Source organism: Amyelois transitella, chromosome 25, assembly GCF_032362555.1.
Source record: "Amyelois transitella isolate CPQ chromosome 25, ilAmyTran1.1, whole genome shotgun sequence".
NCBI classification, from domain to species: Eukaryota; Metazoa; Arthropoda; class Insecta; order Lepidoptera; family Pyralidae; genus Amyelois; species Amyelois transitella.
The window spans coordinates 6,555,119-6,569,632 of NC_083528.1; the positions used below are offsets into that span (position 1 = coordinate 6,555,119).

At 38.5% G+C, this 14,514-nt stretch overlaps 2 protein-coding genes across 4 annotated transcripts; one reads left to right on the forward strand and one right to left on the reverse strand.

Moving 5' to 3' along the window:
• Positions 1-268: 268 nt before the first annotated feature.
• Positions 269-2,192, reverse strand: LOC106136516 (U3 small nucleolar ribonucleoprotein protein MPP10). Its single transcript, XM_013337087.2, has one exon. It carries the CDS (start codon positions 2,069-2,071, stop codon positions 290-292), a length of 1,782 nt encoding a protein of 593 aa, XP_013192541.1. The 5' UTR covers positions 2,072-2,192; the 3' UTR covers positions 269-289.
• A 972-nt stretch (positions 2,193-3,164) lies between these two features.
• On the forward strand, positions 3,165-14,481 carry LOC106136535 (nuclear receptor subfamily 2 group C member 2). 3 transcript variants are annotated; one of them, XM_013337113.2, is made up of 12 exons: positions 3,165-3,402; positions 4,727-4,860; positions 5,882-6,031; positions 7,370-7,494; positions 8,892-8,997; positions 9,484-9,597; positions 9,748-9,843; positions 10,742-10,931; positions 11,405-11,591; positions 12,344-12,494; positions 13,441-13,674; positions 13,890-14,481. In XM_013337113.2, the coding sequence occupies exons 2-11, from the start codon at positions 4,737-4,739 to the stop codon at positions 13,671-13,673; spliced, it is 1,476 nt and encodes a 491-aa protein (XP_013192567.1). In that variant the 5' UTR covers positions 3,165-3,402; positions 4,727-4,736; the 3' UTR covers position 13,674; positions 13,890-14,481. The 3 variants fall into 3 exon arrangements, with proteins under 3 accessions (XP_013192567.1, XP_013192566.1, XP_060807491.1); XM_013337112.2 differs by having other exon boundaries at positions 3,165-3,397; XM_060951508.1 differs by having other exon boundaries at positions 3,165-3,397; positions 7,373-7,494.
• Positions 14,482-14,514: the final 33 nt, after the last annotated feature.

The following is a 14,514-nucleotide window of genomic DNA, read 5'->3' on the forward strand; positions in this document are numbered from 1 at the left end:
AAAGTTATTACAGTTAGCAACTGCATGGAGAATCTAGAATACATGACAAAATCATTTATAAATAATACAGGTATGAAACGCGCAAGTAACGTACAAATATTTTATCTTCTACGGGTCGCTCCGTGACCACGGATCTTTGTTACATGACTCGAAAACTCTGTGATAAAATAAAGGTACTTACGTGCGCGTTTAATACCTGTATTTTATTTTTAAATGGTACAATGCTACGCGAAATATTAAAAACAGACAAAATCAAACAACAATCAAATCATATTTTGCAAAACATTTATTATCCCTTATTCTTAGTTTTCTTAGACTTAACTAAACTACCAGCTTCATCGTTCAGTTGTTGGAAGAACGCTTTAGATGTCTTCAACGATTTATCGTTACTCTCAACACCTTTCTTAGTATTCCTATGTTCCGTTACCTTCATAACCTTTCCTTTGAGTCTTTGCAATTTCTTCTTTTTCCTCCTTTCTCTATTCTTGTCCGTTTGTGTTCTCTCTTCTTTACTTATCAAGTCACCTTTCTGCTTCTTTTTGACTTCTTCAGGAGCTAACAACGCTGCATCGCTTGTTGCTACCGGAGCAACTTCCTCCATTGAAATAGCGGGTGTGTTACTAACAATCTTAACTTCAGCTTGTGGTGCTTTGGGTGTATAATGATAGTTACACAAAGCATCAAGTTTAGCAAACAGCTCGCTCATTGAATCTCGTATTTCTGTGTGAATCTCCGGTTCTTTTTCCTCTTCAACTTCTCCGGACATCGCCTGTTTTTGTTTTAGATATTCTGCTTCATACACTTGAGCTAAACTTAGTTTGCTCTTTGATTGATCAATGATTTCTGTCTTACGGAAGGACAGTTGGTCGTCAACTGGCTTTACTTTTTTCTCGACGTCATCCCAAGCTTTGTCTTTGATCCTCTGTTTAATAATATCTTCTAGAGTCAAAGTGGTCTGTTCCGTAATCAATGGAGGAGGTCTACTCGTCAAATCAAAATCAACAACTTCTTCTAGTAATGAATTTTGAGGTCTTTTTGCGGCATTGACTTCCCCTTTAAGCTGCCACGGAGCTTCTTTTAGTGATTTCTCCTCTAACCTAGCTATTGTTTGCTGGAGACGTTGCTGACGCTGCTCAAATTCAGATTTCTTTTCGTCAGTTTCTGGTTTCTTATTCAAATTGTCAGTTTCTTCTGCAGAATCCTCACTATCATCATCATCGGATGATAAACCAGCAAATTTAACTTTTTTCTTTTCAGGCTTTGATTTTACTGGTCCAGATTCTGACTCCTCTTCAGACTCAATTTGATCATCATCTCTTTCACTGCCATGTTCATAAACTTCATCACCATCTACTACTTCATCGCCATCCACCACTTGATCGCCATCCACCACTTCATCAGGACCACCATCTAGTTTATCAAAAAAGTCTGTATACATCATATTGTTACCTCCTTCTTCATCATCAGATTCCTTATCATTATCTTCAAACAAATCAATAGATTCCTCATCACTGTCTGCCTCAATAACTTTCTTGCCACTTTCTTTCTTCTCCTCATTTATCAAAAACTTCTCCATGTCCTTCAGCTTGAAAAACTTGTCATCAACAATAGAACCTTTAGTCTTTTTAGTCGCTTTCTTTTGCTTCTCAATTTTATCAACAGACTCAACAAATTCTTGGCCGGAATCATCATTATCACTCTCATCCGCTGAGTGATCATTGTCATCCTTTTCTGATTCAGTAGTTTTTACTTCAACTGGAAATAATAGATCACTTTTAGACGACATGCAGTTGGCTACTTCCCATACTAGCTTGTCCCAAGATTCCGAGTTTTGGAGTTCCAGTTGCTGCCATATCTGCTCCTCATCAAACCCATCTACTATAAGTTTTTTTAAGACACTCACTTTCTTCTTTTTGCTTCCGCTTTCCTCCGATTTTGTGTAATCGTATAGGTTTTTCACAAAGGTTTTTAAATCGTCCTTTATACCATCTTGTACAACGAGGTAATTCACAGGTTTTTGCGTAAAACTGTCGAACTTATCGATAAAACTTTTCAATTTTGTACTAGCCATTTTCTTCTGTTTTTCTATTGATTTTAAAGAGTTTTCATTGAAAAATCATTTTCGTAAATAATTTAACCAACATAAACCAAACCAACACGAGGTTAACTTATTTTACAAATGAGTTGTCAAAATTGACAAACGTCCGACGTTGATTAAAGTGTTAACTTCAGTGTTACCAGCTGCCTGACAGTTTCCCAACTTTACTCCTGTTTTCGAACATCAACATGATTTTTCATCAGAAAAAATAGGCACAGAACGTGTTGTCTTTTCCAAGGAGTCCGTTTCCAAGGCGGCAATCTGACCAATTCGTCAAAAAAATTTTGTGGTGAAATTACACAGAAATTGACGCGTTGAACCAATAGCAGCGAAATGTCTAAATCGCGATAACAAAGATATCATACCTAACCTGGTGGAAGTTCTTCCCTTTGGTGGCGATCGAGCCGAATCATCGCTCCCGCTACAATATTATTATTATTAAATATATTTTTAGGGAAAATTTCATATACATAATTGGGCAATTTTTGGGGGTTTTGACCGAGGTTTAGGGATAAATATTGTTGAGAGTTGGTAGCACTGGTATCTCTAGTTTGTGCTAGTACACAGTGTTACCTGTATACTAGTCTGCAAACATTTTTTAATAACCAATAAATCACATTAGATGGTATAATATTCCTGAGTTAAATTACGTAACCGAATATCGACTACAACTATTAAAGGAGTATGACACACTTAATCCGAAATAACCGACTGCTATTCATTTGAAAAGCACATGAAGAAATTCAACAAAAATATGTATGATATTAAACTCAAACTCAAAATATTTATTGGATAACTGTGTAGAAATAATAATGAGTGTGAAAATATTGAAGATGAGGCAATTGAAACGGAAAAATAATTTTACTTTGATTTTTGTTATTTTATTGTTGTAATTACGAATGTGTCAATGTGTGTGAGTTCTTGTAACTAAGAAAATTGTTTATTAATTATAATTATATGAGCAATATTATGAAATCTGCCTTTTTTTCACCTACTGTTTTTTTTAGGCGAGTTGTTGTTTTATAGATTTTTGAGGCTGGCAACACTGCTAGTACAGTATGTCTATTTAGTTTGTGGTACAATTTCTTTGTACGCTGCTGGTGTAATTGGGTTTCTTTTTCTTTGTTGTTTTGATCTTGTGGTTATCGCATATAATTTTGTGAAAGTTTAAATTTCTACATAAAGATTTTATTTCAATCTGTGTTGTGTTTTACAAATATGTTTTCCTCGCTTACCAAGAATTGAATGCAATTCTTAGCATAAAACCTTGGGGGGCCGAAGATATCATAAGTAAACAAGGTAAGGTATGTTACATCGTAAGTTTGTAACTGTATTTTGTCGCTTGACGCTTGTTCCCAACTTTTCCGCTTCAATGATTTCGGAGCCATTTCCTGGATTATTATTTTTGAAAGACACGAGGTAATTATTTATTTCATCCACGAAGCTGGAACTACATATTTACTAGACAAAAAGTGAAAGGTAGGTATGTAAAATGCCAGGCATTGTAATTATTTACCATTTGTACTTTTACAAAGGAAACTGCAATTTATATCAATCTTTGGTAGGATCAAAATGGCATTTTTCTATTTCTGAGAGTGCCATGTTAGGACTACATTGAAATCCCTACCTGCGCTACAACTTCTCGTCCGATATTTGCATGGTGCAAGAGGAATAAAATTATAAGATCTCATCTCTGGTCAAGGCTTTGAAGATGTAAGCAGCTCGTCATCAATGAGTCTACTGGAAAGTCTGTGGATAATACCCAGGGTTTCAAGCTGATACCGGCCGGATCCTTCCCACAGGTCCAAACAGTACTCCATGCATGAGTGTACCTGAGATGTGTAGGGATGCAGCAGTGGTGGAGTAAAATACCATCAGTCCTCGGAAAGGATGCCCAGGTCTTTTGAATCAGTTTTAGCCCTAGTTTTGATATAGCTGCCAAAGTTAAGATCGGATGAGATATTGACACCAAGAAGTTCAAGATGATTGGTGTGTAACAGGATCACTTTGAAAAGTAGGAGCCAAGTTGAACTGACACTTTTGCGGTAACGAGACACGCCTGGGTTTGAGAGGCATAAAATATTTTAAGTTTGGCATTACCACAGTTGGAGACTGCCTGTAACATAAGATTGGTGTACCATTGCCTGTCTTTGATTGTCCATCTGGTTGTTTGGCCTTTGCACTGGAAAAAATAACTTTCTTTAACAGTGCTTATTGTCTGTGTATCTGGCACTAGCTGAGCCCGCAACTCCGTCCGCATGGAATAGATATTTTGTGCATCACTGAAGCCCTCAAGGGTAAATAATGTTCCCTGTTTTTTTTCACATTTTCCATTATTTCTTCGCTCCTAATAGTTGCAGTATAATGTAATATAGCCTAGAGCGTTCCGCAATAAATGGTTTATTAACACAAAAAGAATTTTCAATTCAAACCAGTAGTTCCTGAGATAAGCAGGTCATTGATATGCAGTAGAAAACATGTCATAGAATAAATAGAACCCTGAGTTTCTTTACTGGAACTCCGAGCAAGCCACCTTATCACAAAAGTATACAAACTTTTACTTGAAACATTTAATTATTTTTTTTTCTCTTTTAAGTAATATAATTTTCAAGATGAATTATTTATCAGATTGGACAATATGGATGGACAGGAAGCAATGGAGATAAAATACAGCAGTGGCAACGAAATGGGAGGCCTGGAGCTCTGCATCGTGTGCGGAGACAGGGCCTCGGGGAGACATTATGGTGCTATCAGCTGTGAAGGTAAATGATTCATTAAAAAAAAAAATTTTTTACCTGTATTTGATAGTTATTTTGTTATGGAAGGTTTAATGGTTACAATTTATGATAAGTAATTGTTCAAGAAGGCAATTATTGCCCTAACAGGTAAGAAATACAATCTGTCAGAAAAAAATAGTTTTAACAATAAAAGCATAGATTTGAACCTTAACTAATAACAAAATAATATAAAGAGTACGGGTAAGGTTAGGTTTACCTGCAAGTCGTTGCGGAGGTCAGGCAAGAATAGCTTTGTGTAAAAACCCAACTCACTTAATAGAATAGAATAGATTTATTTTCAAAATTGGATACAAGGTATCACTACAAATGTAGTGAAGTAATTAATAATTCCTTTATGATGTCATATTTAGCACAAAGTGGCCATTCATTTGTTATATCAATTGTACAGCTGGTATTATTTTGTCTTATTGTTTTGAAGGCTATTATTGTAGATCTATTTTTGATATGCTACGTAAATAACGTCTTACATCATAGCGTCTGTGGTCGAATCCGTAAGGTGCCCGGTTATATTGCGTTAGCAGAAAGGCACAGGTTCAAATCGAACCAGTAGTTCCTGAGATTAGCGTGTTCAAATAAACAAATTGTTCAGCTTTATAATATTAGTATAAACTAGCTGTGCCCGCGACTTTGTCCGCGTGGAATAGTTATTTTGAGGATGAATAATTTTCCCCGTTTTTTTCACATTTTCCATTATTTCTTTGCTCTTTATACCTAGTTGCAGCGTGATGTTATATATCCTAAAGCCTTCCTCGATAAATAGTCTATTCAACGCAAAAATAATTTTTCAATTCGAACCAGTAGTTCCATTAGCGCATTCAAACAAACTGTTCAGCTTTATAATATTAGTATAGACTAGCTGTTCCCGCGACTTTGTCCGCGTGGAATAGTTATTTTGAGGATGAATAATTTCCCCCGTTGTTCAGCTTTATAATATTAGTATAGATAAAAATACATTGTTCATTAAAAAAAACCTCAATATTTCCAGGATGCAAGGGCTTCTTCAAACGGTCCATACGCAAGAAACTGGGCTACCAGTGCCGCGGCAGCATGAACTGCGAGGTCACGAAACACCACCGCAACCGCTGCCAGTACTGTCGCCTGCAGAAGTGCCTCGCGTGCGGAATGCGGAGCGACTGTGAGCACTTTTGTCAATCAGTGTACTCCGTTCAAGCTTCTCTGAGCCGCGCCAGTTTTAAGTCGCATGTGGTCCAGTTGTTTCTGACTCAGTCATGAGAGAGTAATCTCTGTATGTAATCTGCTGCAAATATATATATATATATATATATATATATATATATGCATATATATGTATTAATGTATATGTATGTTTACTGTAGTATATAGGTATATATTATGTATAGGTTTTTAGTATATATCATATAGTAGGTAAGTATGTTTATTGTACATTATTATTATCACCCACACAAAGGTTCTCCGCTTAACCCAATGGTAGACTGTTAGATAATGCTATTAGCATTAAGTCCGCCTATTGTACTTTACAAATTGTAATTGTTACAATAAAGAATAAATAAATAAATAATACATACATACCTACATAGTACATACATAAAATCACGCCTCTTTCCCGGAGGGGTAGGCAGAGACTACATCTTTCCTCGTGCCATGATCTCTGCTTTTCAACATGTGATTGAACACAATCAATTGTATGTGAAACACTTGAAGAGCTGTTTGATAAAGAAATACAAAAACAATTTGTGTCTTTTTCCGCAAATACTATTTTCATTATTGCCGCATCTCACTATCTAACCACAGCGCCATCATCATATCAGAAAATATCAAAAATTAATCTATTAGCCAGAGGAGAGACGTGATTTAATAAATTTTGTCACTTATAGTCTTACGTTATATTCATGAGTGCACATACACTCAATAGCATATCATCCTATCCAAATTCCAAATTATTGGTATACAATTCCATGCGGAATAAAAATGATGACAAGATCTTAAAACAATATTAATTATTTAACAGCATGATAGAATACACGTAATGGAAAACGTTACGTGAATTTTATAGTTTTAATTTTGACGCCCTGTATTTTTTATATTCCTTCAAAGTACGATGGGAGTGAATTAACAAAATTATTGAATAACTTTTATTAAGACATCATATTCATAAACGCGATAATTAAGGCAGCTGCCATAAGTTCAAGACGCGTAAATGAAACTCAGGTGTGACGTCACACTTGAGTAGCGTTTTGTAATGGGCGTTTTGGACTCGTCCAAATAATGTGTTATGTTACTTCGTATATCTTAGGTAGTTTATTGTTTATTGATGGCATTATTTGACCAATGTTTTAGTTCTTGTGAAACTAAATTAACACCAAAACAAGAAAGAATTGTCATCATGCCTATTGCAGAGTAACTTGAAGTGCGGCTGACTGTACCTCCAATAAAAAAAAAAAAGAATCAAATAAAAAAATAATGAGCAGTAATTCTTGAAATGTGTGTACAGCGGTTCAGCATGAGAGGAAGCCGATCGTGGATAAGGGGAAGAGCGAGCGAGACGGCGCTATGCACGAGCGACAGGCGGCCTACTCTAAACTGCTCGGATTGGCTGGGCAGGCGCAGAATGCTCAGGTGAGACGTAACTCTTTTACTCTCTTCTAACTACATACATACGTACATATGGTCACGCCTATATCCCTTGCGGGGTAGACAGAGCCAACAGTCTTGACAAGACTGAATGGCCACGTTCAGCTATTTGGCTTAATGATAGAATTGTGATTCGACTAGTGACAGATTGCTGGCCCATCGCCTAAAAAAGAATCCCAAGGTAAGTAAGTGGTAAGTGTCGTAAAAGGCGACTAAGGGATAGGCCCTTAGTCGCCTTTTACGACATCCATGGGAAAGAGATGGAGTGGTCGAATTCTTTTTTGTATTGGTGCCGGGAACCACACGGCACTCTCTAACTAGTGTTATAGATAACATAGTGATAACATAGAAGATATCTTTCGCCATTAGGAAAAGTCATGTCTGTAAAGAAATAGTTCCTGAGGGAATTAACACCTTGATAATTATACTACACATACTTCTTGAGGGATCTAGGATAATGTCTTCTTCCTCCTGTTTGACGGCCTCAGTGGCGCAGCGGTAGTACGCTTGTTTGTGACACCGGAGGTCCCGGATTCGAATCCCGGCCAGGGCATGATGAGAAAAGATTTTTTTCTGATTGGCCTAAGTCTTGGATGTTCATCTATATAAGTATTTATTATAGAATACAGTATCGTTGAGTTAGTATCTCGTAACACAAGTCTCGAACTTTATTCGAGGCTAACTCAATCTGTGTAATTTGTCCCGTATATGTATTTATTTATTTATCCTGGCCTAGTCCCGGTTGCATCCTCACCACTCTGGAGAGGAGCCCGGAGTATGCCTTAGACCATGGATCCTGGATTGGGTGAGTCACGTTTTTACACGAAGCGACTCCCGTCTGACCTCCGCAACCTTTGCAGGGGAACCTAACCCGTATTGGATCGCTAATGGTCACACATCTAGTTGTCTGAATGTGCAGGGTTCCCCGCGCTGTTTTTCTTTAGCCTTTAGCCTTGATAATACTCACTTTTTGTTATTCCAAACTTTTTTCGGTTAGGCTTTCAGCATTAAGGTTCTTACAAGGGTCTATCCAACAAGGAATTACATAGGGGTAGACAGAGCCAACAGTCTTGAAAAGACCGAATGGCCACGTTCAGCTGTTTGGCTTAATGATAGAATTGAGATTCAAATAGTGATAGGTTGATAGCCCATCGCCTAAAAAAGAATCCCAAGTTTGTAAGCCTATCCGTTAGTCGCCTTTTACGACATCCATGGGAAAGAGATGGAGTGGTCCTATTCTTTTTTGTATTGGTGCCTGGAACCACACGGCACTCTCTGTAACTAGTGTTATTGATAACATAGAAGATATCTTTCGCCATTAGATATCTTTCGCCATTTCGGCACAAGGAATTAGATTTCTAAATATCTATTTTCCCCCTCAGATGCCCAAAGAAGAACCCACAGATGCATTCGGCGCGGTGTCGCCGGCGGCGCCCGCTATCAATTTCGCTTTAGCAGCTGCCGTTGCTTTCAACAAGGGGAATCCAGGTATTTGAAACATATAAACATACATATGTATAGTCACTTGAATATCCCTTGCGAGGTAGACAGAGCCAGAGAATACTGGAAGTACACGTTCAGCTTAATGATAGAAATGAGATTGAAAGGTCGCTAACCTGTCACGATTTGACAAGACCTATCAGTATTTTCAAGACTGTTGGCTCTGTGTACCCCGCAAGAGATATAGACGTGATTATATGTATGTAAGTATAACTATGTAACAAACATGTAATTTTTTACTCCAAGTTTGTAACTGATTCTTGATAACCAGCAACTAATATAAGTATATTGTTCCTGCTTCATAACCGGTTACGAGAAAGGAATAATAATTGTTCTCGCTTCATAACCAGTTACGTACGAGAAAGGAGCAAACATTTTATCGGAGTGTGAAAATAGATATATTTTTTTTATTTAGTAGACCGACATCTACATTATGTATATTATGATACCAATATTTTTTTTCTCTTGTTACAGCAGTGTCTCAATATCTGAACCCTGGCAACCCCAGCGACATTGAGGGCGCTCGCCGTCAACATCTGATGCTGCAGACGCAACTGGCCAAAAATATATTCAAGATGGGACAATTTGGTAAGTACATTTTTTTTCATCATTAAGCTAAATAGCTGAACGTTGTAGCCATTCTCAACTTGGCAATAAGCATTGGCATTGGCATGCAAGCCAGAAAGTCTCCGATTAATTATGAATTAACAACTAGTTAATTGATCGTTTTTTTTTTAGGTGTAATGAATGATTATATATCAGCGTACACGGGCGCCACTCCGCCGGAAGTTCCGTTGGCGCCATTACACGCCGCTGACACGTCACACAATGATGGTGTGTATAAAAATTTCAGTATAATTTTAGTGTTTTATGAAAAGTATGGAGAAATATATATTGTTATATAGGTTTTAAAAGGTTTAATCTGTTTTATCATCTTACTAGATTTTCATATCGTTTGGATGCGATACTATATTTTATAATAAATACTTTAATAGATAAACATAATAAGACTCAGGCCAATCATGGCTAGAGTCAAGAGATTCGAAAAAACTGAACTGCCTCATTGAGCTGTATGGCTTTATATGATAGAATTGAGATTCGAATGTTGCCAACTCATCGCCTTAAAGAAGTTTTTGCAATCCCAAGATTGCTAATATTTATGTTATTAGCGAGCGGGTGTTCCCATCTACTTTCATTTGTGTTGTATATCTGTCTGAAAACATCTTCGGTCCGGAGTTTCTGTTGCTGTTTACCTCGTATTTATCTATCTAAAAAAGTCTAAAAGGCTTTTGTTTAAATCCAGTAACTGTGACGTTCGGTGTCCCTCAAGGTTACCATCTTGGGCCATTGATGTTCAGGTGTTACAAAAAAAAATCGTTTAAAGTAAAGTAAGTTACTTATTGCCATGGTAACAAAGAATAGAATTGAATAAGTGTTCAAACTAATAGATTAGCGATAGATCGCGTCGTCATTGCGCAATTATCGCTTATTGCTAATATTAAGGTAATAAGCGTAATACCTCAGGGTTCCCATCTGGGTCACTTATTTTTTGTGTGTCAGTTACTAGCGGAGGTCATCCTCAGCTCCGAGTCTCTGGCGGTCACTGGCCACTCGGCACTTAGAAAGTCTAAAAAGATGCCGAATGGCAGAGTCTTCAAACAAAATTTGAAGACTCTGTCATTGGGCGTGCCTCAAGGTTCTCACCTGAGCCCGTTGTGTTCCATGCGAGCAGCGGAGGGCATCCTGAGCGGCGAGGCGCTGCAGCTGCCGCTGTCGCTGCCGGCGGCGGGCGGGGCGGCGGGGGGCGCGGCGGGGGCGGGGGCGCCGCACCTGGCGCTGCACCGCGCGGCGGAGGCGGGCGCGCGCCTGCTGGCCGCGCTGGCGCGCTGGCTGCGCGCCGTGCCCGTGGCCGCGCAGATGCCGTGAGTATTGCGGTTCCCTTCCCGGCTGGTCAGGTTAACGCTCGACACAAATGTATACTAAAATGATTCACGGAGATTGATTTATGGTTAGTGAGGTAAATAATACTAAAACGTGGACACGAATGGTATCTCGGAAGCCAATAGTTAATACACGTTTCTATTCTAAGTTTGGATACTTGACGTTGTTGAAGAAAAATGCTGCTGTGCAGTTTGGTATCGCTTCTTCTGGCGCTTTGGAAGCGGCAGTAAACTTTTTTTTAAGTTATTAATTTAACTTCAACCAAATTTAAAAAATTAATGTTGACACAGAAATTAGCGCCTGACGGCAAACTGGAGAACTCTTCTTCATACAAAAATAATAAACTTCAACATAAATACTAAAATATATTTCTAAGTATCTATATAATAAAAAAAAAATTCTCACCGGCCATTCTCACTGACCAAGCTACGAATATCATCCTCATTTATTACAGAGTTGAGATCCAGGTGACTTTGCTGAAGAAGTGCTGGCCGGAGCTGTTCGTGCTGTGCCTGGCCAAGTTCTCGCAGCCGCTGTCGCTGGGCGCGCTGCTGCCGCTCATGGAGAGCCACCTGCGCGCCGTGCTCCGGGAGCGGGGCGCCGGGGACTGCCCGGACCGCTCCGATGTACCACAGCCGGGGGTGAGGCTCTATTACAATTTATTGTTATCTTATATGTATATAAAACAAGCGACCCGCCCCGGCTTCGCACGGGTGCAAAATTATAAATGTTATTATACATAAAAACCTTCCTCTTGAATCACTCTACCTGTTACAAAAAACCGCATCAAAATCCGTTGCGTAATTTTAATGATTTAAGCATACAGACAAACAGACTAAAATAGCGACTTTGTTTTATACTATGTAGTGATTCTCGTGTCACAATGTTTGTCTCCGTACTCCTCCGAAACGGCTTTACCGATTTTAACCAAATTTTGCATGCATATTCGTGTGCTTCCCTGCACCAATACAAAAAAGAATAGGACCACTCCATCTCTTTCCTGTGGATGTCGTAAAAGGCGACTAAGGGATAGGCTTACAAACTTGGGATTCTTTTTTAGGCGATGGGCTAGCAACCTGTCACTATTTGACTCTCAATTCTATCTATTAACCCAAATAGCTGGACGTGGCCATTCAGTCTTTTCAAGACTGTTGACTCTGTCTACCCCGTAAGGGATATAGACATGACCATATGTATGTATGTCCTTAGTCGCGACGCCGATTTAATCGCGCGAAAATGCAAAAGCGAAACGGCGATATGTTTTCTTGCGATGAAAAACATCTGAAGATAAATTTTTGTTAAATATAAATATATAATTGTCTGTTTGAGAAGTGAAGCAGTGTTGGTTGACTGAGCTGTGTAAATTGACACTAAATTTTCTAATTTTTCACAGCTAATAACAACGGCGGACTACTCTGACGAGCGCGTGGAGGAAGTCAGCGGCATGCTGGTGCGCCTGCAGCAGTTCCTGGCCGCCATGGAGCCGCTGAGGGTCAGCGAGAGGGAGCACGCCTACCTCCGGGCACTGTGCCTGTTCTCGCCAGGTCAGTGGGGGGGTTGTCACTGTCAAATTGACATACGTACTTACATACATACATAAATACCTTTTTCCCGGAGGGAACGTCCTTAATTTGATCAAGATACGTTCGTCTAGGCCTTCCCACCCCGACCTTACCCTCCATATAATCACGTCTGTTACCCTCGCGGGGAAGACAGAGCCAACAGTATGGAAAAGACTGAATGGCCACGTTCAGTTATTTGGCTCAATGATAGAATTGAGATTCGAATAGTGACAGGTTGCTAGCCTATCGCCTAAAAGAGAATCCCAAGTTTGTGAGCCTATCCCTTAGTCGCCTTTTACGACATCCATGGGAAAAGAAATGGAGTGGTTCTATTCTTTTTTGTATTGATGCCGGGAACCACACAGCACAGGTCAGTAGAGGGGGTTGTAATTGTCAAATTGACATGCGGACATACATGACACCTACGCGACTGTTGGCTCTGTCTACCCAGCAAGGGATTTAGATGTGATTATGTCTATGTAGATGTATACGTTCTGTACAAATTATGTTAAAACTATGTCAAAATATCGCATGCACTTAAGAGGCCGTTATGTCAAGCTAACGCCATGTTTATAGTTAATATAATCATCGCTCCCGCTATTGCGCTACAATACATTTCGGTAATCGCTGCACCTATTTATTTATGTAAATTATATATTTATTGTAGTTTTTATGTATGTATATTATAATTATTTTATTTACTATTTTGTGTAGGTATAAATATATTTATTTAGTTTGACCCCACACAAAGTTCTCTGTCAGACACAATGGTTGACTGGTAGATAATGCTTCTAGCGTTAAGTCCGCCAATTGTGCTATACATTTGTATTTGGTGCAATGAAGTTTAAATAAATTAATAATTCTCCAAACTGATTAGGCTTTCCCATAAAAATTCGATATCACTCCAATTTTCTCTACCCCCCCGCAGACGGCGCGCCAGACTTCTTGACGCGCAAACTCCAAGACTACCAAGTGAGAGTACTCCGCTCGCTGAAGGCGGCATGTCAGCCCGACGACGAGAGGCTGGCCACGCTGCTGCTGCAGCTGCCCGTGCTGAGGAGCTTCACCGGCTCGTTCCTGGAGGACGTGTTCTTCGTGGGGTTCCTGGGGGACGTCTGCATTGACGACGTCATTCCCCATCTGCTAATGGCGGACCATTGATGTGAGTGTTTAGTGGAACTAGAATTTAGAGTCAAGAGTTGGCTGTCTCCCCGGCTAACACACCGTAGATGATAATATGATGGTAATGATAATATTAATTGTAAACTAAAACCCATGTCGAAGCCAGAATTTGACTAATTAAATACATTTTGAGTATAGATAAGAAATAAAATAGATTTTAACAAACGATAATTTTAAGTAATCTATTTGTTTCAGGTAATGTGTAACAACGACATAGATCACTATAATTTCCAATATTTAAAGTTTAATGATTATAATTTATCATTCGAGTTTGATATTTTCCAGTAATGTCTTCCCAGATTAATGCAATATTTAATAATATTTTTTATTTCATTGTATTTAACTTTCTTAAGAAAGATGCAATCCGAATTTTGTGCAAAATATGTGTAACATGAGTGTTTAGCTCTTGGACTAAGATGCCTCCAGTATGCACTTGTCCATTAGTTTATTTTACTTTTGACAGCTGTCACTGCAGTAACGTTTGACGTAAATGTTTTATCATTTCGTGATTAATTTATCGTTTCATGTTCTGATATAATGTTAAATCGATTGTCGTGAGAAATCGCATCGGTAACTACCTATATAATACAGAACTTAATGAACTGTCAAAATTAAAATAAATGTTCAGCAAGGTAAATTAATTTATGTAAAAATTGTGCCTTAATTTCTAGGCTGCCTTAATGTCCATTAGTTGTAAGCAAAAGAGTATTAAAAATTAATTTTAACTATTGCCTACTTTGGTACATTTTTGTGTACGAATTAAAGAATAGAAAAACGTCTTAAGTATACATTGAATATAAATAATGGTATACATATATAA

Coding starts and splice junctions, on each gene's coding strand:
- LOC106136535 (XM_013337113.2), top strand. CDS start 4,737: ATGGATGGACAGGAAGCAATGGAGATAAAATACAGCAGTGGCAACGAA. Junction 4,861..5,881: donor TGGTGCTATCAGCTGTGAAG/GTAAATGATTCA, acceptor CAATATTTCCAG/GATGCAAGGGCTTCTTCAAA. Junction 9,598..9,747: donor ATTCAAGATGGGACAATTTG/GTAAGTACATTT, acceptor TTTTTTTTTTAG/GTGTAATGAATGATTATATA.
- LOC106136516 (XM_013337087.2), bottom strand. CDS start 2,071: ATGGCTAGTACAAAATTGAAAAGTTTTATCGATAAGTTCGACAGTTTT.